This window comes from Geotrypetes seraphini, chromosome 9, assembly GCF_902459505.1.
Source record: "Geotrypetes seraphini chromosome 9, aGeoSer1.1, whole genome shotgun sequence".
Lineage (NCBI taxonomy): Eukaryota > Metazoa > Chordata > Amphibia > Gymnophiona > Dermophiidae > Geotrypetes > Geotrypetes seraphini.
In genome coordinates this window covers 112,062,841-112,083,974 of record NC_047092.1, presented here as the reverse complement: position 1 = coordinate 112,083,974, position 21,134 = coordinate 112,062,841, and the positions used below count along the sequence as shown (strand labels likewise).

The following is a 21,134-nucleotide window of genomic DNA, read 5'->3' as shown; positions in this document are numbered from 1 at the left end:
AATCACAATACCATAAATCGTGAATAACTCATTTTGCAGTTTCCATATTTTAAGCAATGTTCTGAAATGGTTTAAATCTTACTTGGCAGCTCACTCAAATTAAAACAGGTTGTAATGGGTCCAAATAATTCCCATATGAAAACTAGTGTATTGGAATGGTCAACTTTGCAGGCAATTTTCTATATGTGTCGCCATTTAGAAAGAGTTTTGCTGAATTTCAAGTAGGTCACAGATTTCATAGAGAAGAAAACCCATTTTTCCCTGTGTTATTTCAGTAAAAAAGAAAAAAAAAACCCAAACATCTTCATATTTTCTAAAATTTGTCAATTCTACATGTATTTTAACAGTTTTTACATTTACAGTTAAATAGGTGACAAGGTTTAGTTGTAGATTTTCATTTCCTCTTTTTTTAAATATTTGGCTCCTTCTCATTTATATCATGAGTGCTCTTAGCTAGGGTTTACTGGGCAGTCATTGTGCTTACACTAGACTTCAAAGCAAGACCGCCTTTCCTCTGAGTCCAGGTAAGCTGAGCACAGGACATGCACTAATTTCTGAGGATCTCAAATCATTCCTGAAAATGGCCACAAGAATTATTGATGCAGTTAAACAGCTTGTGTGTAATATCTATTACTATATATATTTTTAAAAAATATCTATGCCCTATTAAAAAAAAAAAAAAATAAAAAATTCTACAGTGAATTTTGGTAATTTATAGGAACAATGTCATTTTCTGTTTTTGTATGTACCTCTCCCTGTCATGAAAAACAAGACATGAAGTACCAGCTAGCTATCTCCACCTTTTTTCCCCCATACATGTGAAGGCTACAAGGCAGATACTTCTATGAAGTCCAAGTTAGCAGCACAAGAAAGTCATTTTCATTCTATAGATGTAGTTTCTTTGAGGCTGAGAAATGTCACTTTTCATAACCCAGAAAGGGGGGAAAAAATCCACAAAACAGCCCAACAAATCTCCATGATGGCTACTTTTCCTCTTCAGCGACTAGAAGCCAGACTGGTCTTGCTGGATGAAAATCTGCCAGAGAAAGAAAAGAGAGAAACTGTTTACTTCACTGCAAAATGCAGAAGTCAGAAAAGAGATCAACCTGGAGAGAAATAGATCAGATGTGCAAGGTCGGCAGAAGGAAAGCCAACCATTTATTTTTATTATAAAATCATTTTTATTAAATGAAATAGTACAATGTACAATATATGAATGTAAAATAATCATGTATAACAAATAACTATAAATACAAAAGTAAACATATCTTTAATTAAATTAACTCAACTATGGGCTCCTTTTATCAAGGTGCGCTACGGGGTTAGCACGTCGGACATTTCATCACGCGCTAACTCCCGCAGCAGCCTAAAATCCTAGTGCCTCGTCAATGGAGGCGTTAGGCACTAGCGCGGCAGGCGGTTTAACGTGCGGTATTCCGCGCATTAAACCGCTACCGCGCCTTTGTAAAAGGACCCCTATATTTCAGATACAGTTGTAATAGAAGAAAGGCTACCTAATTAATTACCCTTTTCCAAACCCCCTTCCCCCACTCTCCTTTCAGGACTGATTAAGAAAAATTAAGGTCTACCTAATAAAACCCGACTTCAAGCAGTGGGTGTCATTATATTTAAACATAGTTGCCAAATCATGAGTAACATTTTACCCTGTTTCATAACCCAATCAGAAACAGACTTAGCCTCCATGAACACAAGACGTAACACACGAGCTCTCCAATGACCATAAGTCTAACCTGTAGATCTTATCCATAAGTAGAGAATAGCTTTTCATTCCATAAGAATCACTTTTCAAAAAACCTTTATAACCTTTAGGTATCAGGTGTTGAATATCAAAAATCCAAAATAGGCTATAACACCAGATTAAAGAAGAACACCAGATTAATCTGGTGCGATATAACATTAGCTGAGCTGATGTCACCTGCTGGTAATATTTATTGAATGATGGTGTGGGTAAAATGGGGGGGGGGAGAGGGTGAGGGGAATATATGAGGTGTTGTCAAGGGTAGAGAGTTGCGTGGGGACAGAAATCCCATCCGTCCCCGCCAAAATCCCACCCATCCCCGTGAGGAATCCTTCCGTCCCCACCCGTCCCCGCAAGGAATCCCCTCCGTCCCCGCCCGTCCCTAGAAACTTCAGAAATAGTTATTTCATTTAATTATGATATTGAATTAAAGGCTCTGGTAGAGACCCATTTACAAATAAGCAAAGACATTTTATTGATTTGGAAATATTAATTGGGAAGAATACATACTTTGTAAACAGGTTTCTACCAAAGCCTCTAATGTAAATATAAAATATAAATACTCAGCTGATGAGAACCCCCAAGCTGTCAACTGAGGACTTCCTTTGCAGTTGGCCGGGGGTCCCGTTTGCCAAGTTTGGCAGGTAGCAGTAGCGTCCCTGAGTCACAGATGCGGGCACCTTAGTGGCTCACGGATGTTGCCAGCGACTGCTGTGCTTGGTGGAGGGGAGTTCTGGCTGTCTCTAGAGGAGGTTCTCTGCTGGTGGTGCTTGGGGATCCCTACCAGCCACAGCAAGGGACAGCAAGTACTTCAACACTGTAAAAATAAAACCAGAAATGCATCTGCTATATACATTTCCCAAAGCTAACATATTTAGTCAATAAATTCCGTTTTTTACCTTTGTTGTCTGAAGACTTATTTTTCCATAAAGTTGGTCCCAGTTTCTTTTTTCCGCTTTCCCATCTTCTGTAAATTCTTCTGTTGCTGTCCATTGATTCCTCCTACCATGGTCCAGCATTTATCCCTTTCTCATCTTTCGCCCCTGCCTACCAGCCCCATGCCCAACATTTATTGAATATTTACCCCTCTATCACCCCTCTCCAGCACCATGCCACATCTCTCCCTCCATTCCCTTCACCACTATGTCCAACATTCCTCCCTCTTGCATCCATTTCAATCTGTCCCACTGTTCCCTTTACACCACAATATTTCTCCCTCTCATCTGTACCTCACTCCCTCCCTATGACCAAAAATTCTCCTTTCTTCCATTCCCCAAGTAAACAACCATCTCTTTCCCTCCCTTCCTCTCTCCCATGTTCATGCCTTTTGTCCAAAAACGCATTCCCTCCCCCACCTCAGCATCTCTTTCCCTCCCTTCCTGCATCCTCTCTCCCAAGTTCATGCCTTGTGTCCAAAAACGCACTCCCTCTGCCTTTTTGTGTTCCGCATTTGCCTCCCATGTTCAACCTCCTTCTGTCCCGCATTTGCCTCCTACGTTCGACCCCTTCTGTGTCCTGCGTTTGCCTCCCACATTCGTGTCCAGCAACCTTATCAGCAACTTTCTCATCCAAATGGAGCTCTGAGAGGTAGCTGGAGCCGCAAGGTTCGTCTTCTATTTCCTGCCTGCCCTGCAGCAGCACACATAGCTGACCAGAAGTCTTCCCTGATGTCAGCGCTGACGTCGGAGGGAGGGAGGGCTTTGCTTAAGCTCTCCCTCCGACGTCAGCGCTGACATCGGGGAAGACTTCCAATCGGCTATGTATGCTGCTGCAGGGCAGGTAGGAAAAGAAGACGAGCCTCGCAGCTCAAGTTGCATCGAACCTCACGGGATCCCCACGGGATTCCTGTGACCCGAGGGGGTGTCCCCATGGGATCCCCACAACCCAAGGATTGACAAGTTTATAAGAGGAGGTAAGAAAGGGGTTAATAGACAGAGCTTGTAAGAAAGAAAAATGATTAGGAAGGTTTCTAAGGTGATGGGGTGGAGCAGTCACGTGATTGGTTGGATGTTGTGGCAGGCTGGAGTGAATTCTGTGAGGAAAGGGGAACAATAGAGTAGTCTCTTCAGGAAAAATTATTCTCTTCAGAGTATATTAATTCTTACTAAAAATATTCTTCTTCATTGTGATTTTAATGTTAGGAAATTTGGTTTGTTTCGAGTAAGGGATTTTTTGCCTTGTTAACCTCTGTGTCTGTGTTTTAGTCAGGGCAGGCTATTGTGTCTGTCAGGTGCTGGATTTGTTGCCTGAGGAAGCAGAGGCTGCAACGGAGTGGCAGTTTGGGCTGTTCTGTGGAGGTTTGACTTCCTGGCAGCACAACAGTCCCTTGTGTGGAGTAGCAGTTAGTGTTGAGCTGCCATTTGGTGAGTTGTCTGCACCACCATGGGTAGAGTGGGTTGGCTGTGAGGGAGATGGTATGTGAAAGGTGTTTGCTCACTAATGTACAGTGTGTGAGAGAGGGGGTTATTTTTGTGTCACACAGAGAGGTAGTTTCAAGTTTCAAGTTTTATTAATTTTAATATACCGACTATCAAATTAATATCTGGCCAGTTGACAATAAATTTAAAAGATAGGAAGACTAAAATAGAATTAGCATATTAAAAATATTGTGTGAACATGAATAACAATTACAAGACATACTAGAGAGTGAGGGAGAGGGGAGAGGAGGGGAAAAGTTACATATTTAAGAAGAAGAAGGGGATAGTGGGGTTAGGATAAGACATAGTGGGTGGGGTCGCTTTATCAAAGCGGTTTGTTGCTGGTAAGAAGATGGGAGATGAGGAGTCTAAGTGTTAGCGAATGCATCGCTGAATAGGAAAGTTTTTCCGTCATGTTGTAATTTTGCCAGATTGTTTTTTAGTAGGCTAGTTTGGGGGAGCTGGCAGATGGTTGGTCTTTAGTTCACGAGGGTGGTCAATGTGCCACACAGTTGGGCACTTCTGGAAAGGTTTGAGGCTTTGATGCTGAATTCTGGTGTTGGAGGTAAGGAGGGAGTTGGGAGGTGCTGATGCTGCATTCAGGTGTTTGTTTTTACAGCTAGGCATAGTTGTGGATTTGCGGCCTTTGCGGATTTGGTGTTCCTGTGTCTGGTGTTCGCGGATTTGGTGTTCCTGTGTCTGGGAGCTGAGGAGCACCGGCAGCTGCCTTTGCAATAGTTGTGTGCTCAGCGGCTGCTTGATTGTATGGCATCACCATTTTCGCAGCATTGTGATTTTAAATTTTGTTTGGAGTGTCAACAAGGGCCATCTTCCTAATTCTCCTTTTGTGCTGTGACCTTTCTGGGTCTCTTAGGTCTTCCTGTAACTGGCGTTCTTTCTGTGGCGATTCAGCACGGTGTCAGTTGTCCTGATTCGTTACCTTAGCAGGAGAGGACCTGTTGTTAGTGTTTCAGGTGCATTCATATTATGTACTTGTGGTGTTTTTCTGGGTGTGTGGTGTGTGTGTGTTAGAGGGAAATACATTTCTTGGTGTCTGTCTCTGTGGAAAGGGGGGTGGGTCATTGTAGTAAAGTTAAGGATTTGTTGGTGCTGGAGAAATTAAAGGGGACAGTTTTTATGGTGTTAGTGGGGGGGATCATCTAGGTAAGTGGTAGCAAACCTGAACAAAGTTATTTTAAGGGTAACAACCCATTGTGCATGTCATGTATAGGAAATACTGAGTGAAGTGCAGTGGAAAGGGTTGATGTGAATTGTTTGTTCACTCTTTCCAAAAATACTAGGACTAGGGGGTGTGCAATGAAGCTATTACAACAAACCAGAGAAATATGTCTTCACACAATATGTGATTAATCTATGTAATTTATTACTGGAGAATGAGGTAAAATCAGTTAGCTTAGGGGGGGTTTAAAAAAGGTTTGGATACTTTCCTAAAAGAGAAATACATAGGGCCTTATTGAGATGGCTTGGGGAAATCCTCTCCTTACTCCTATGATAAACAGCATTATTTCTGTTTTATTACTAGGGCATGGAATTTGGATTATAGGATCTAGCTAGGTTCTTGGGTCCTGGGTTGGCCACTGTTGGAAACAGGATACTGTTCTTGATGGACTTTTGGTCTGTCCCAGTATCACAATTCTTATGTTCTTCTGTTCTTATGAGGTGCAAGGCATCAGAGGCACTATTGGATAGAGTTAAGGAGAGGTTGGTTGAGTAGTCTGGAAAGCGAAGATGGAGATGGAAGGATAAATAGCTACCACGGTAATGATGGGGGACAAGACATTTTTAGATTTATTAGGGATAGGAAGACATGCAAAAGTGGCATTGTGGAACCCAAGGGTACAAGGGGGCAATAAGTAGCAGCTTATAAAGAGATAGCTGACTTCTTCACTAATATTTTCTGTTCTGGGTTCACAGCTGAAGGGTTTGGGGGAGGGAGGGTGTACAAACACCTCTTGTGACTGGGGCAGGAGGTGTGATAAACCCTGATTGATTTTCAGTGGCTTGGGTTTGTGAGGGTTCGTTAGAACTACGGGTGGATACCGTGAGGGGAATGATTGGTACATCCAAGAAATTTGGGGGTAGTTCTGGTGACTCTGCTGACTGGCCTTCTCACTGCTTCTTTAGAGCTGGGAGTGGGTAATGCAGGAATAGAGCAGGGAGGATGTGGTTTCCCTCCACAACAAAGAGAGAGAAGGCAGCACTAGGGATATACAGGCCGGTAAGTTTGACTTTTTAGTAAGTAACTCAATAGAAACACTTTTAGAACAGAGCTTGAGGATTCACTAGAGGCGGGTTTAGTTCAACAAACCTGCTTACTTTCTTTGGGTGATCTTGGCATTAGATAAGGGGAATGTGGTGAATATGGTGTATTTTGATTTTTGTAATTTTTACCATTTTCATAGACATATCATATTCTCAGTGTTCTCGTATGGGGGGCTCCACTGGTGGTCTGGGGCAGAAACTAGTTAGTCAGTAAGGTGTCAGTAGGTTGTGGTCCCAGGAGATGGTTATGCCAAGGGGGGATCGTATTGGTAGTGTGTTTGAAGGTTTGTTATTGGGCTTGTTCTTTTCACAAGCAATCTTGTAAGCAAGATTGTTGTAGGGTTGTTAAGTAAGATTTGCCTTTTTGTGGAGGAGGCCAAAGCAATACTGGACTAGACAGTCCTGATGGAGTGCCTAACTGAGGACAGGCTTAAGTTTGTGGAATGGCTTCATATTGTGCAGCTCAGAAATACCAGGTCATGCATTTTAGTTGCCAAACCACAAAGGCATGCTACGATTAAAGGATGAAGACCTTGGTGTACGAATGAGGAGTGTGGGGTTTGGTGCGATGAGCTACATGAGGCAACCAGGTTGTAACAGTGCTAGCAAAAGCTAGGCAGATGTTTGGGTGCATGGGGATCAGTATAGCCAGCAGGACAATGGAAGTTTGCTGCCCCTCTCTAAACATTTTGGTGAGACCTCATTGTGAATTTTGTGTACATTTAAGTTCAGTTCAAAGGAAGGCTACTACAAGGGTTGATGCTCTATGTCCTATAGGCATATGGGAACTAAGTTCATGATCTCCATCTGGATGCTTTGAGGAAGGGCATGAAAAGGGAGATAATAGTGATGTTTAAATATCTATGTGGCCTAACTATGCATGACATGACTCCCCTTTTATTAGACAGCAAATCCAGAGTAAGAGGGCAGGGGATGCAGTGCTGGGCTCTGCAGTACTGTATGGCACTACGTTGTTTACAGAAGGTGAGGTAGATGCATGAAATAGTTTTGGAATTCCAGTAGGTGTAGTAGTAGTAGATGTATGAAATAGTTTCTGAATTGGGGAAGGCATTGGATAGGCATATGGACTCTCTGGGACAGAGGAGGAGTTAATTGTTGCTGTGCAGGAGTATACTGGCTGGAACTTTTGGTCTTTATCTGCTCTTATGTTTTTTCTAGGTGTATTTGCTTGTGTCCTCAGGCTGGGTTATGAGGAACTGCAAGGTGCTGGGAGCCAAACTGCTTTGTTTGACTCGTTTTCTGCAATTTTGGGTGCCAGAGGTGCGTTGCTACTTTCTCATATGGAGCAGCCGCTTGTTCTATTAGAACTGTATGGTTTGTTTGTAGGATGATTTGGGGATATGGTTCACTGGACATTTGCTGGTGTAGGGATTTTATTTAAGTTATGAAACTGGTACTGAAATTGTTTGTGGGTGCGTGTGATCCAGTGTCCTTGTGCAGGGTTTACTTGGTTTTTTTTGTATGAGGGTTTGGTGACATTTGTTTGCAGTATGGAAAAATTATGTTCTTACCTGTTAATTTTCTTTCCTTTAGGAGCAGCAGATGAATCCAGAGACTAGTGGGATAGCTCACATCGACCAGCACGTGGAGATAGAGAAACTGATTAACAGGTGGTCTTATAGACTGGCATTCCTCCTGTATATTCAGTTATGCTCCTTGCCCAAGCATCCAGAGATAGGAGAATGAGCATCCAAAAAACTTCTTTCCAGTAGCGAATCTCAAATAGTAAACTATAGAACACAACTACCAACAATAACCCAACTGAAACACACCACACAGAATACCGACAGATTGTCCACAGAAAGGGTGGGGCTCTGGATTCATCTGCTGCTCCTAAAGGAAAGAAAATTAACAGGTAAGAACATAATTTTTCCTTCCTTAGCACAGCAGCAGATGAATCCAGAGACTAGTGGGATGTAGCAAAGAAAAACTCAAACCGGGTGTGAAGCTAACGCCGCCTCCGCAATAACCGAAGCGCCAAAACCAGCCTCCGCACGGGCCGCCACATCCAACCGGTAATGTTTCGAAAAGGTATTCCCAGAAGACCAAGTAGCCACGCGGCAAATCTCCTCTAAGGAAAGACCTCCGGACTCCGCCCAAGACGTAGCCAACGCTCAAGTCGAATGAGCACGAAGTTACTCCGGCAACCGCTTCCCCGCTATCAAATAAGCCGAAGCAATCGTTTCTCTGACCCAACGAGCAATGGAAGCCATAGATGCCGCCATACCTTTGTTCTTGCCCGCGAACAACACGAACAGGTGGTCCGACCGACGAAAGTCGTTAGTCACCCCCAAATAATGCAGAACAATCCTGCGCACATCCAGGAAACGCAACGACGAGAAGCGCTCCCCCCAATCCTCCTGCCGAAAAGCCGGGAGGAATAAACACTGGTTCACATGAAAGGAAGAAACCACCTTAGGCAGAAAGGATGGCACCGTCCGAACAGACACCCCAGCATCCGAAATGTGCAAAAAAGGATCCCTGCAAGACAGCGCCTGCAACTCCGACACCCGTCTGGCTGAAGCCATAGCCACCAAAAACACCGTTTTCAAGGTGACATCTTTCAGAGTAGCAGTAGACAAAGGCTCAAACGGTGCTGCCCGCAATCCCCCAAGGACAAGTTTAAGACTCCACGCGGGACAGGTTCGTTTTACAGGAGGCCGAATATGGTGAACCCCCTTGAGGAATCGAACCACGTCAGGTTGCGACGCGAGCGCAGAACGAGAGACCCGGCCCCTGTAACAAGCAATGGCCGCCACCTGAACCTTCAGGGAATTATAGGCCAACCCTTTAGCTACGCCCTCCTGCAGAAAGGAAAGAATAGCCGACAGAGACGCCTGGAAGGGCGAAATACCCTGTCCCCTACACCAAGACTCAAAAACTCTCCAGACTCTAGCATAGGAGGCAGAGGTAGAAATCTTTTTGGCTTGAATAAGAGTGGAAATAACCTGTTCCGAATAGCCTCTACGTCTCATCCGCGACCGTTCAAGAGCCAGGCCGTAAGACCAAAGTGGGACGGATTTTCCATGGAGATTGGACCCTGAGTCAGTAAGTCCGGAGTCACCGGGAACGTCAGCCGATCGCCCGCCGACAGCTGAATCAGGTCCGCGTACCACGGCCGACGCGGCCAATCCGGAGCCACTAGGATCACCCTGCCCTGAAAGAGAGAGATGCGGTGCAACACCCGACCTATCATCGGCCAAGGAGGAAACACATAAAGAAGGCAACCCGGAGGCCAAGGGAGGGCTAACGCGTCCACCCCCTCCGATTCCTGTTCCTTGCGTCTGTTGAAGAATCGAGGAAGCTTCGCATTGCGGTACGAGGCCATGAGATCCATCTCCGGAAGACCCCACCGCAGGACCAGCAGATCGAACGCCTGAGCGGACAGCTCCCATTCAACTGGATCGAGAAGATTTCTGCTGAGAAAGTCCACCTGAACGTTTTCGTGACCCGCAATGTGTGCCGCCGAGAGAAGAGGAACATGCACCTCCGCCCATCGAAACAGAACCATCGCCTCGTCAGCCAACTGAGGACTCCGGGTGCGATTGATATACGCCACCGCCGTGACACTGTCCGAAAAGACCCTGGTCGGACGGTCCTGAACCATGGACTGAAACGCCAGAAGCACAAGCCTGATCGCCCTCAACTCCAGCATATTGATCGACCACTGGGCCTCCTCCTGGGACCAAACTCCCTGCACCGAGGCCTGCAGACACTGTGCTCCCCAGCCCAGAAGACTGACATCCGTCGTAATCATCCGGACCCAATCCGGCGTCGCAAGCGGCATGCCCCGGAATAGATTGACCTCGCTGAGCCACCACTGCATGCTGCGGGACGCCTGAGGACTCCACTGGAGATGCCGATTGTAGTCCTGAGACACCGGGGACCACCGGGAAAGAAGAGACTTCTGCAACGGCCTCATGTGGAACCGAGCCCAGGGCACCACCTCCAGAGCCGCCACCATCGAGCCCAGAACCTGTACATAATCCCAAACTCGAGGCCTGGGCGACCGGAGAAGCAGACGAACCTGAGACTGCAACTTCTCTCCCCGGTCCCGGGGCAGAAACACCTTCCCCAGACAAGTGTCGAACCTCACTCCCAGATGTTCTAATGACTGGGACGGGGACAGAGAGCTCTTGGGAAAGTTGATGATCCACCCCAAAGACTGAAGGAGAGAGATCACTCTCTGAGTAACCGACAGACTCTCCTGCCTGGAAGAGGTGCGGATCAACCAGTCGTCCAAGTAAGGGTGCACACGAATTCCCTCTTTGCGCAGAAATGCTGCCACCACCACCATCACCTTTGAAAAGGTGCGGGGAGCCATGGCAAGACCAAAGGGCATCGCCCGAAATTGATAATGCTGGCCTAGGATCGCAAACCGAAGAAACCTCTGATGCGGAGGCCAGATCGGAATATGGAGGTACGCCTCCTTGAGATCGAGGGACGTGAGGAACTCCCCAGGTTGAACCGCTGCAATAACTGGGCGAACAGTCTCCATACGGAAATGGCGAACCCTGAGAAATTTGTTGACCCTCTTGAGATCCAGCACAGGTCTGACCGACCCCCCTTTTTTGGGCACAATGAAGTAAATGGAATACCTGCCGAGACCTACCTCTTCCAGGGGAACCGGCACTACCGCCCCCAGATTCAGAAGCACCTGAAGAGTTAGGCGGACCGAGTCTCCCTTGGCCGCCCCATGGCAGGGGGATACCAAGAAAGAATCGGCGACGGGAGAGGAGAACTCTAACTTGTAACAGTCTCGAATAATGTACAAAACCCACTGATCTGACGTTATCTTGGCCCACTCTGCCAGAAAAGAAGACAGCCGCCCCCCCAAGGGAATGGTGGAGGGAGCTGAGACCCTGTCATTGTGGAGTGCGATTTGCTGGAGCACGGTCTGGCTGAACTGATGGGGGTTTCGCTGTACGAAAGAAACTCTTTTGTGGAAACCTAGGTCTCGAAGTAGAGAAGGAACCGTAAGCGGGCTGAAAGGATGGCTTACATGGCCTATATCTCTTAACATCCCGGAAGCGCGGTCTGGCAGCCGAGGACTTCAAAGAGGGTCGAGGCCTGTCCTCCAGTAAGCGCTGTGTTTTGGTATCGCCAAAATCCTTCACCAATTTATCCAAATCCTCCCCAAACAACAAACGTCCTTTAAAAGGGAGTTTCACGAGCCGAAGCTTGGACGCCGCATCTGCCGCCCAATTACGGAGCCACAAAGATCTGCGAGAAACAACCGAAAGAGACATCTGCTTGGCAGAAGCGCGAATAATATCATACAAGGCATCTGCCAAATACACCAGACCAGACTCCAAATCAGCCAGTTCCAAGGGGACAGAACCCCCGGACTCCATCATATTATCTGCCATCAGCCGAGACCATTGCAGACATGCCCACGCAGCATACGAACTGCAAACCGCGGCTTGTAAGGTGACCGCTGCCACTTCAAAGGACATCTTCAGTGAAGATTCAATCTTCCTATCCTGGACATCCTTCAGCGCAACACCCCGCGCAACACCCCGCGGCCACCAGCGCGTCAACCCTGGGCAACTTAAACTTCTCGAGTTCATTCAGAGCAATAGGATACAATTGCTGCATGGCTTTCGACACCCTTAGACTGGCCTCCGGCGTATCCCATTGCGTCGCGATAAGCTCCTGCATGGCTTTTTTTTTTTTTTCAAACGGAGAAATCCCGTCAAAACCGCCGACGCAGCCCTTCCAACAAACAGATACCCGGTACCGACCGAACCGTACCAGACACCCTCAAAACAGCAAGAATCACTCACCCAAATCCTTACAGTACAACAGCAAGAAGAGTTATGGCTGGCAGTTGCAACAAGAAGCTGACCAAAAGGCACAGCCCAGCACAGTATAGGGAGGCTCAATACAATTTTTTTTTTTTTTTAACACTGGAAAGAAGAAAATGCAGAGCCCAAGTAAACCCCTCAATCTACAGGAGGGGAGGGTGGAGAAGGGACCTGGGGGGGCCCAGGTGTAGCTCCCAAAGCCGGCACCGCTCAGCCAGGCACCCCTGTCTCTCTGAAGAGAACTAGTCTTAACAGAAGAATAGAAATTCACACAAAAAGCACCCGGCATAGCCAGAATCCAGGAGCTAGATGTATAGCTACGAACCCCTGCTGGGAGATAGAGCAAACTGAATGTACAGGAGGAATGCCAGTCTATAAGACCACCTGTTAATCAGTTTCTCTATCTCCACCTGCTGGTCGATGTGAGCTATCCCACTAGTCTCTGGATTCATCTGCTGCTGTGCTAAGGAATGCCTGATGTGTGCACTTCATGATTTGTAGTGGTGCTCTGGCGGTTCGCCTTTTTGCGGCACTTGGCATCTTATCGAGTGGGTAAGCTGGCATCTTCTCAACCTGCTATTGTGTTCACGGGGTAGCTGTCTGGAGATGTTGGGTTGACTGCAATTGCCTATTCCCTGGTCACCTGCTTTGGATCAGGAATTTGGATTCTTTTGTACGTGTGTGTGTGTGTAGCAATGGGAACGTGCAGTATCATGTGTACCATTCTAATGGGCTGGGGAGGATTGTCTTAGCTGTTTCTGATTCCAGTGGGGCATGGACTATAGATTTTATGGTTAGGTATATGGAGCATTTGTTGGGAGTGACTCTTGCTAATCCTTTTCCAGCAAAGACAATTTCCTAATCTCCTATTCTGCTCTACTTCTAATTCTTTTGGTGGGTTGTAACATTTGTTCAGCAAAGGGAGAGGATTTCATACAGCCCATGAGGTGGAATTTGTTGTCTGCTGCTTTGTTTTCCCTAATGCCCCCCCCCCCTTTGTTTGGTTCTCTATGTTTCCTTCATGGAGTGTGTAAGGAGGATTGGGACATGGTTGCTATTGAGTGGCTGTGTAGATGGGTTTAATACTGAGCTTTTGGAGTTACGGATAGCTTTTGAGGGTTTAGAGTGGTATCTCATGAGTTTATTGCAGCTGTTTTCCCTGGACATTATTGTCCTGATGCTGTCTACCTTTCAGGCATAGGTTTGGCCAATTTTATTGGGATACTCTTTAGGATTTGTTGGAGACTTGTTTTAAAGCTGTTGGCTGCAGCTTATGTGGTGGGGGAGCGGTGACAAACTCGAGGCTGTCACCGCTTGTGGCGGAAAATGGGGTTTGGCCCAGTTAGATCTGGGAGATGAGCAGTTAATAAATAAATAAATGTAACACTCTTATGTGATACCGCTGCGAGGGGAAGCATGGCCCTGCATCACTATGGCTCATGCTTGGGGGAGGGGAAACATGGCCTTGCGTCACTGTAGGTCATGTTTGGGGGAATGTTATAAGTTTAAAGACTTAACGGGAGCTAGTTTTGACACCGAATAGCTCCCTGGGGGTGTGTGAAATATGCATTGGGGGTTTGTTGGTTTTTGGATACAGATTGTATTGTAAGTGGAGATAATATTCAGATAGATAATAAAGCTAAGACCAAATATTTATTCCAATAAAATTGAGTTGTGTGATTATTGATTGATGGTGATTAGCTTTCAGATGCAGGTGATGGGAATGTGAATGCTAATGTTATGCCATTTTACCTGCCACATACTACTGACTTTGGAAAAAACCTTTGACCAAAAACTGCAAATTAAAGAGCATTCCCAAAACTTATGAGATAATGTCGCTTTGGTGTGACCACATTTCAGACAAGAACCCACAGATATGATTGTTGCTCTATAAGTTCGCCAAGGTGCCATATATAAGCGACAAAGAAATTTGTATCCCATCTCAAAATAAGAAAGGTCAGGCAATAAACCGTGCAGGAATTGCATCATTTAAATGAATACAGATATAGTAATAAATAATATATTACAGTTTTAAATTGATAAATGTTATATCAACTTCAATTCCTTTTTACTCTCATCTTTCTCATCCCACCCTAACCCCTTTTCCTAGGACAAAATATATTAAGGTTTTCCTAATAAAACAAGACTACGTACTTTAGGTGTTAAGGTATCTAAAAAAGGTCGCCAAATATTAAGTAATTTCCTTCATTGTTTAGTATCCCAGTCAGAAAGACACAGTTTCCATTGTTAACAAATAGAGCATACGAGCACGCCATTGTCCATAACTCGGACTTTGAGATCCTATCTAAAGTGAAAGAAGGACTTTCAAACCAGAAAGTATTACCCTTTTCAAAAAACATTTATAACCTTTAGGAGTAGGATGTTGAATTTCAAATATCCAAAACAAACTATAACTATTATAATGCCATCTAGTATTCCACATATTGTTAACTCTTGAAAAAGTAACAGACTAAAAGTGTCTAACCAAGGGGCATTCCCAAAACATATGCGATAGAGTTGCTTTAGAATGTCTACATTTCAGGCATGAACCCTCAGAAACAATTGTTGCTCTATATCAGTGGTTCCCAAACCTGTCCTGGGGGACCCCCAGCCAGTTAGGTTTTCAAGATATCCCTAATGAATATGCATGAGAGAGATTTGCATATAATGGAAGTGACAGGTATGCAAATCTCTCTCATGCATATTCATTCGGAATATCTTGAAAACCTGACTGGCTGGGGGTCCCCCAGGACAGGTTTGGGAACCACTGCTCTATATGCACACCAAGGTGCTATATATATAAGAACATAAGAACATAAGAAGTTGCCTCCGCTGGGTCAGACACGAGGTCCATCGTGCCCAGCAGTCCGCACCCGCGGCGGCCCATCAGGCCCATGACCTGTAATGTGATCCTTCTCTAATCCCTTTTATCCTTCTATCTATACTCTGTCTAAAACCTATCTTTACCCCTATTTGTATCCTTCAATCCCTCTATCGTTCAGGAATTTATCCAAACCTTCCTTGAACCCCCGTAGTGTACTCTGTCCTATCACAACCTCCGGAAGCGCATTCCAGGTGTCCACCACCCTCTGTGTAAAGAAGAACTTCCTAGCATTGGTTCTAAAATTGTCCCCTTTCAGCTTCTCTGAGTGCCCCCTGGTGCTTGTGGTTCCCAATAATCTGAAGAATCTTTCCCTTTCCACCCTCTCTATGCCCTTCATGATCTTGAAAGTCTCTATCATGTCTCCTCTGAGTCTCCTCTTTTCAAGGGAGAAGAGCCCCAGCCTTCCCAACCTGTCCGTGTATGAAAGGTTTTCCATACCTGTTATCATTTTCGTCGCTCTTCTCTGGACCCTTTCAAGTATCGCCATGTCCTTCTTGAGGTACGGTGACCAATACTGGACACAGTACTCCAGATGCGGACGAACCATCGCACGATACAGCGGCATGATGACTTCCTTCTTCCTGGTCGTAATGCCCTTCTTAATAATACCCAACATTCTGTTTGCTTTCTTGGAGGCCGCTGCACATTGTGCCGTTGGTTTCATTGTAGTATCTACCAGTACACCCAAGTCTTTTTCAAGATTACTATCCCCTAGCACTGACCCCCCCCATTTTGTAGCTGAACATCGGGGTTTTTTTTCCTAAATGCATGACCTTGCATTTCTCTATATTAAAGCGCATTTGCCATTTGCTTGCCCACTCCTCCAGTTTGTTTAGGTCCCTTTGTAGGTCTTCACATTCTTCCGTGGTTCTAACCCTGCTGCAGAGTTTGGTGTCATCCGCAAATTTTATAACTTCACACTTCGTCCCTGCTTCTAGGTCGTTTATGAATACATTGAACAACAGCGGTCCGAGCACCGACCCCTGGGGAACACCGCTCGTGACCTTCCGCCAGTCCGAGTAGTGTCCCTTCACTCCGACCCGTTGCTTTCTGTCTACCAACCAGTGTTTAATCCATCTGTGTACGTCCCCTTCCACCCCGTGGCTCCACAGCTTCCTAAGAAGCCGCTCATGGGGCACCGTGTCAAAGGCCTTTTGGAAGTCGAGATAGATGATGTCTATGGGTTCTCCTTTGTCCATCTGGTTGTTTATCCCTTCAAAAAAGTGCAGTAGGTTCTTTTGGCACGATCTTCCCTTGCAGAAGCCGTGCTGGCTCACTTTTAGTTGTCCATTTTTTTCTATGTGTTCGCAGATGATGTCCTTTATTAGTGCCTCCATCATCTTGCCTGGGACTGAAGTCAGGCTTACTGGCCTGTAGTTCCCTGGGTCACCCCTCGATCCCTTTTTAAAGATAGGTGTGATATTTGCTATTTTCCAGTCCTCCGGGATCTCCCCAGTTTTCAAGGACAAGTTGCAAATTTGTCGGAGAGTTTCCGCTATTTCGTTCCTTAGCTCTTTTAGAACCCTTGGGTGGATTCCATCCGGGCCCGGTGATTTGTCGCTTTTTAGTCTGTCTATCTGTTTGAGGACCTCCTCATGGCTTATCTCTATATGCACCAGTTTTTCCTCTTGATCTCCACTTATGATCTCTTCTGGTTCTGGTACGTTCGATGTGTCCTCGCTCGTGAAGACCGACGAGAAGAACTTGTTTAACCTGTCGGCTACCTCTTTTTCCTCTTTTACCACCCCCTTTCTGTCTCCATCATCCAACGGTCCAACTTCCTCCCTCGCCCGTTGTTTCCCCTTGACGTATCTGAAGAACGATTTGAAGTCTCTGGATTTCTCAGCCAGCTTCTCCTCATATTCTCTCTTTGCTTTCCTAACCACTCGGTGACATTCTTTCTGGTAATTTTTGTGTTCTTTCCGGTTTTCCTCGGTTTGGTCCTTTTTCCATTTTCGGAACGATTTTCTTTTATCTCCTATCGCCCTCTTTACTTCTGTCGTTATCCATACCGGGTCTTTTGTTCGATTTTTTTTGCACCCTTTCCTAAACCTGGGAATGTACAGGTTTTGTGCTTCCAGCACCGTGTCCTTGAATATGGACCATGCTTTCTCTACGGTTTCCATCCATTTTGAGCGATTTTTGAGTTTCTTTTTCACCACTGCTCTCATAGCTTCATAGTCCCCTTTCCTGAAGTTGAGCGTCGTCGCTGCAGTTCTTTTCACTTTGGATGCTCCTACCTCTAGTTTGTACCGGATCATGTTGTGATCACTATTTCCTAGTGGTTCTACAACTGCCACTTCCTTTGCAGGTCCCCCTAGTCCATTTAGGATTAGGTCGAGAGTGGCATTTCCTCGTGTTGATTCTTTAACAAGCTGTTCCATGAAGCAGTCTCCCACAGCCTCCAGGAATTCTGTTTCCCTCGCACAGCTTGAGTTCCCAATGCTCCAGTCTATCCCGAGGTAGTTGAAATCCCCCATCACCAGTACACTTCCGCTTTTGCATTCTCTCCTCAATTCTGCTTCCAGTTCTTTGTCGTTTGCTTCCGTTTGCCCAGGCGGGCGATAGTACAGTCCCAATTTTATGTCAGCTCCATTTCTTCCTGGTAATTTAACCCATAATGATTCCAGTTCTTCCACCCTTGCTGCCGTATCCAATCTGGTCCAATATAGTGCTATTCCTCCGCCCTTCTTGTGGGTCCTGTCTCTCCTATAGAGATTGTACCCGGGTAATACTACGTCCCATTTGTTGTCCTCAGTCCACCATGTTTCTGTAAAGCACAGTTACTTACCGTAACAGGTGTTATCCAGGGACAGCAGGCAGATATTCTTGACTGATGGGTGACGGCACCGACGGAGCCCCGGTACGGACACTTTTAGAGTGATTGCACTCTAAGAACTTGGAAAGTTCTAGAGACCACACCGCGCATGCGCGAGTGCCTTCCCGCCCGACCCCGACGCGCGGTCCCTCAGTTAAGATAAGCCAGCTAAGAAGCCAACCCGGGGAGGTGGGTGGGATGCAAGAATATCTGCCTGCTGTCCCTGGATAACACCTGTTACGGTAAGTAACTGTGCTTTATCCCAGGACAAGCAGGCAGCATATTCTTGACTGATGGGTGACCTCCAAGCTAACGAAAAGAGGGATGGAGGGAAGGTTGGCCATTAGGAAAACAAATTTTGCAAAACAGATTGGCCGAAATGTCCATCCCGTCTGGAGAAAGCATCCAGACAATAATGAGATGTAAAAGTATGGACTGAGGACCACGTAGCAGCTTTGCAGATTTCCTCAATAGGCGTGGAACGGAGGAAAGCTACAGATGCTGCCATAGCTCTAACTCTATGGGCCGTGACAGAACCTTCCAGTGTCAGTCCCGACTGAGCATAGCAGAATGAAATGCAAGCCGCAAGCCAATTAGATAGCGTACGCTTAGAAACAGGACGTCCCAATTTATTCGGATCAAAGGACAGAAAAAGTTGGGGAGATGATCTGTGGGGCTTAGTATGGTCTAAATAGTAAGCTAAAGCCCGCTTACAGTCCAAAGTATGAAGAGCCTGTTCTCCGGAATGGGAGTGAGGTTTAGGAAAAAAAACAGGCAGTACAATAGATTGGTTGAGATGGAACTCAGAGACAACCTTAGGGAGAAACTTTGGATGTGTACGTAGAACCACCTTGTCATGATGAAAGACTGTGAAAGGTGGGTCAGAAACTAGTGCATGGAGCTCACTGACCCTCCTGGCAGAGGTGAGAGCAATAAGAAAAAGTACCTTCCAAGTGAGAAATTTGAAAGAGGCAGTAGCCAAGGGTTCAAATGGAGGCTTCATCAAGGTGGAGAGAACCACGTTCAGGTCCCAGATCACAGGAGGTGCTCTGAGAGGTGGTTTCATATTGAAAAGACCTCGCATGAATCTGGAGACTAGGGGATGAGCTGAAAGGAGTTTCCCCTGGACCGGCTCATGAAAGGCCGTAATGGCACTGAGATGGACTCTGACGGTAGTAGACTTAAGACCAGAGTTAGAGAGAGAAAGCAGATAATCCAAAAGAGTCTCCACTGCAAGAGACTTGGGGTCATGATGATGAAGGAGACACCAAGAAGAAAACCTCGTCCACTTTTGATGGTAACATTGTAGAGTGGCTGGTTTCCTGGAGGCGTCCAGAATGGAGCGAACAGGCTGAGATAGAATAAGATCAGTTGAAGTCAGCCCGAGAGATACCAAGCTGTCAGGTGTAGGGACTGCAGGTTGGGATGGAGAAGGGTTTCCTGATTCTGTGTAAGCAGAGAGGGAAACAGCGGAAGTAGAAATGGATCCCTGGAACTGAGTTGAAGTAGAAGGGAGAACCAATGTTGCCTGGGCCACCGCGGAGCAATCAGGATCATGGTGGCCCGTTCCCTTTTCAGTTTGAACAAGGTCCGAAGCATGAGAGGTAGAGGAGGGAAAGCATAGAGGAACAGATTGGACCAATCCAGAAGAAAAGCATCCGCTGCTAGACGGTGGGGAGAGTAGAGTCTGGAGCAGAATTGGGGCAACTGATGATTGTGAGGAGCTGCAAAGAGGTCCACTTGAGGAGTGCCCCATTGGGCAAAGATGGACTGTAGAGTCGATGGGTCGAGAGTCCATTCGTGGGGTTGGAGAACTCTGCTGAGCTTGTCCGCTAAGTAATTCTGTTCTCCTTGAATATAAATCGCCTTCAGGAATAAGCGGCGAGTGGTTGCCCAGGACCAGATTCTCTGAGCTTCCTGGCATAAGAGGCGAGAGCCTGTTCCACCCTGTTTGTTGATGTAGTACATGGCTACCTGGTTGTCTGTGCAGAGTAGAAGAGGAAACAGAAGGTGTTGGAAGGCCTTGAGGGCATAGAACATTGCCCTGAGTTCTAGGAAATTGATGTGATGCTTCTTTTCCTGAGGAGTCCAAACGCCTTGAGTTTGGAACTCGTTCAAATGGGCTCCCCATGCATAAGGGGAGGCGTCGGTGGTGATGACCAGTTGATGAGGAGGCAGATGGAACAGAAGGCCCCTGGAGAGATTTGAGGATGTCAACCACCATTGTAGAGACTGACGAAGAGATGATGTCACAGATATGTGTCGTGAGCAAGAGTCTGTCGCCTGAGACCACTGTAGAGCCAGGGTCCATTGAGGAGTGCGCAGGTGAAGACGTGCCAGAGGTTGACATGAACTGTGGAGGCCATGTGACCCAAGAGAATCATCATCTGCTTTGCAGAAATGGAGTGCTGGGGCAGCACCTGCTGACAGAGCGATTGGAGGTTGTGAAGACGGTTGTCCGGCAAGAAGGCTCTCATCTGGACAGTGTCCAGCACTGCTCCAATGAATTGAAGTCTCTGTGTAGGAAGAAGGTGAGACTTGGGTACATTGATTTCGAACCCTAGAAGTTGTAGAAAAAAGATGGTCTGGTTGGTGGCCAGAAGAACAGCTTGAGATGAAATGGCCTTGATCAACCAGTCGTCCAGGTAGGGAAAAACCTGAAGGTGGTGGGAGCGCAGGAACGCTGCTACCACCACCAGACATTTTGTGAACACTCTTGGAGAGGAGGCAAGACCGAAGGGGAGCACTCTGTATTGGTAATGACAGTGATTGAGCATGAAGCGAAGGTACTGTCTGGAGGCCGGGTTGATTGGAATGTGAGTGTAGGCCTCTTTGAGATCGAGAGAGCATAGCCAGTCGTTGTGATCGAGGAGAGGATAAAGTGTTGCTAGAGATAGCATCTTGAATTTTTCTTTGACCAAGCATTTGTTGAGGTCTCGCAGATCTAGAATTGGTCTGAGGTCTCCTGTTTTTTTGGGAACTAGAAAATAACGGGAGTAGAATCCCTGCCCCCTTTGATCTAGAGGAACTTCCTCTATGACGTTCAGAAGGAGGAGGGATTGAACCTCCTGACGAAGAAGGGCAGATTGAGGAGTGTGCAAAGCAGACTCTTTTGGTAGACTTTGGCCCGGAAGGGTGTGAAAGT

The 21,134-nt window shown here is 46.3% G+C and overlaps 1 protein-coding gene across 8 annotated transcripts in view; it reads right to left on the bottom strand.

The window, feature by feature from the left end:
* Window positions 1-307: 307 nt before the first annotated feature.
* The window catches only part of STK25 (serine/threonine kinase 25), a 407,778-nt gene continuing 386,951 nt past the window's right edge, over window positions 308-21,134 (bottom strand). For all 8 annotated transcript variants that reach the window (XM_033957946.1, XM_033957945.1, XM_033957950.1 and 5 more), the window contains one exon: window positions 308-1,036. In XM_033957946.1, coding sequence (XP_033813837.1) covers window positions 997-1,036 — 40 coding nt within the window. In that variant the 3' untranslated portion in view covers window positions 308-996. The remainder of the gene's footprint in view (window positions 1,037-21,134) is intronic.